Source organism: Nicotiana tabacum, chromosome 3 (genome assembly GCF_000715075.1).
Source record: "Nicotiana tabacum cultivar K326 chromosome 3, ASM71507v2, whole genome shotgun sequence".
Classification (NCBI taxonomy): domain Eukaryota; kingdom Viridiplantae; phylum Streptophyta; class Magnoliopsida; order Solanales; family Solanaceae; genus Nicotiana; species Nicotiana tabacum.
In genome coordinates this window covers 98,787,496-98,790,007 of record NC_134082.1, presented here as the reverse complement: position 1 = coordinate 98,790,007, position 2,512 = coordinate 98,787,496, and the positions used below count along the sequence as shown (strand labels likewise).

Sequence of the window (2,512 nt, the reverse complement as noted above, 5' to 3'; positions counted from 1 at the left end):
GGTATTTGCTCTAAAGATTTGGAGGCATTATCTATACGGTGAAACTTGTGAGATTTATACTGACCATAAAAGTCTGAAGTATATCTTTCAGCAAAGAGATTTAAATCTTCGGCAGCGTCGTTTGATGGAACTACTCAAAGACTATGATTGTTCTATTTTGTATCATCCTGGAAAAGCCAATGTGGTGGTTGATGCATTGAGTAGAAAATCAATGGGGAGTTTGGCACATATAGCCCCTGCAAGGAGACTTTTAGCTAAAGATATTCAGAGCCTAGAAGATACAGGTATCAGATTTAGTGTCAGAAATTCAGAGGCATTGTTGGCTTGTGCTCAGGCTAAGTCTTCATTTGTTGAGCGCATTAAGGCCACCCAATATGAGGATGAACGATTATGTAAATACAGAGATAAGGTCCTAGATGGCAAAAGCAAGGATATGACTGTTGAAAGTGATGGTGTTCTTCGAATGTGTGAGAGGCTATGTGTAGCATACGTAGATGGGTTGAGACATGCTATTCTTAAAGAAGCTCACAACACTAAATACATCATACATCCTGGATCCACAAAAATGTACCATGACCTAAAGCAATTTTATTGGTGGGAAGGTAGGAAGAAAGATGTGGCTAACTTTATTTCTAGTTGTTTGACTTGTCAGCAGGTCAAGGCTAAGCATCAGCGACCCGCAGGATTACTACAACAAACTGAGATTCCAGAGTGGAAATGGGAAGGAATTACTATGGATTTTGTCACCGGGCTACCACGAACCCTTAGAGGTTATGACTCGGTATGGGTGATTGTAGATCGACTGACGAAATTAGCACACTTTTTGCCGGTGAAGACTACATATGGTGGAGTCAGGTATGCACAGATATTTATGAACGAAATTGTCCGACTTCACGGAGTTCCAGTATTCATCATCTCTGATAGAGGATCACAGTTCACTTCACGCTTTTGGAAATCTTTTCAAGAAGCATTGGGTACACGAGTAGATCTTAGTACTGCATTTCATCAACAGATAGACGGGCAGTCTGAACGTACTATTCAGATCTTGGAGGATATGTTGAGAGCTTGCATTCTTGAGTTTGGAGGTAGTTGGGACACTTATCTACCATTAGCTGAATTTGCTTACAACAATAGCTTCCAGTCCAGTATTCAAATGGCACCGTACGAAGCATTGTATGGTAGAAGGTGTCGTTCTCCTATCGGATGGTTTGAAGCTGGTGAGACTAACTTATTGGGACCCGACCTAGTACAAAAAGCTATGGACAAGGTCCAATTGATCATATAGAGATTGCTTGCAGCTCAAAGCAGACAGAAGTCTTATGCTGATAAGAGAAGAAGAGATTTAGTGTTCACAATTGGAGACAAAGTGTTCCTACGAGTCTCCCTTATGAAAGGTGTAATGCGGTTTGGGAAAAGAGTCAAGTTGAGCCACAGGTTTATAGGACCGTATGAGATAGTAGACCGAGTGGGAGCGGTGGCTTATCTTTTGGCACTTCCTCCTGAGTTATGTTATTCATCCAGTGTTTCATGTCTCAATACTAAGAAAATGTATATCAGACTTATCTCAGGTGATTGAAGCACCGACAATACCGCTCGATGAAAAGATGTCTTACGAGGAGGAGCCGATGGCAATTATTGATAGGCAAGTAAGAAAGCTACGGTCAAAAGAAATTGTGTTCGTTAAAGTTTTATGGAGAAATCATACCGTTGAAGAAGCTACTTGGGAGGTAGAAAAAGATATGCAAGTGAAATATCCCCATTTGTTTCAGTCTAGAGGTACGTACTTGAGTTAAATTCGGGGACCGAATTTCATAAGGTGGGGAGAGTGTAATACCCCAATGTTTTAAATGAGGTCAAATGGGGTATTTAGTAAATAATTTAAGTTTTCTTTTAAAAAAAAAAAGAAAGAAAGAAAAAATCAGCTAACTATAAAAATAAAATAAAAAAGACAAAAAATAAGCATTTAAACCAAAGGGCCAAAGCCCATTGGCACATCTGCTAATAAAAGGTGAAAAGGGTTAGAAGCAAATTGCTTCTGAAGGAAACGAAGCAGAAAGCTTCAAAACAGCGTAAAAAACGAAAAGAAAAAGAGCAGAGGAAGAAAGAAGGAAACGAGAAAAGAAGGAGGAAAAAGTGGGTGCAACGTATTGGAGCCATATCTATAACTGTTGAGGAATCTTAAGCACAAATTGTCTCTTACGGGTATTACTTGAACTTTTTCTTCTGGTGGATTTTAATTTCGATTCTCTTGATTGGAAGATTCTACAGAGTAATAGAAATTACACTAGTTCATTCACACAATTGAGAATTTTCTTCCTAAAGAACCAATAGAACTTTATGAAATTTGGAGTAATAAATTATATGAATAGGTTGGAGTTGATAAATTAGTAATTACTCATATAAGGGTAAATAGAAATCCACAAATTAGGATCCAAACATGAACCCCGATGATTGGGTATTCTAAATTAGCTATGAATTAGCCTAAACAAGGAAATTAACATGAGATTGATAT

At 38.3% G+C, this 2,512-nt stretch overlaps 1 protein-coding gene across 1 annotated transcript; it reads left to right on the top strand.

The window, feature by feature from the left end:
- Positions 1 to 211: 211 nt before the first annotated feature.
- Positions 212 to 2,182, top strand: LOC142176740 (uncharacterized). The gene is made up of 2 exons (XM_075244999.1): positions 212 to 855; positions 2,017 to 2,182. The coding sequence occupies exons 1-2, from the start codon at positions 212 to 214 to the stop codon at positions 2,180 to 2,182; spliced, it is 810 nt and encodes a 269-aa protein (XP_075101100.1).
- Positions 2,183 to 2,512: the final 330 nt, after the last annotated feature.

Bases quoted from the DNA above. Each gene is read 5' to 3' on its own strand.
- LOC142176740 (XM_075244999.1), top strand. From the start codon at position 212: ATGGGGAGTTTGGCACATATAGCCCCTGCAAGGAGACTTTTAGCTAAA. The intron at 856-2,016 runs GTATGCACAGAT...AAAGGTGAAAAG, and splicing joins ACTACATATGGTGGAGTCAG to GGTTAGAAGCAAATTGCTTC.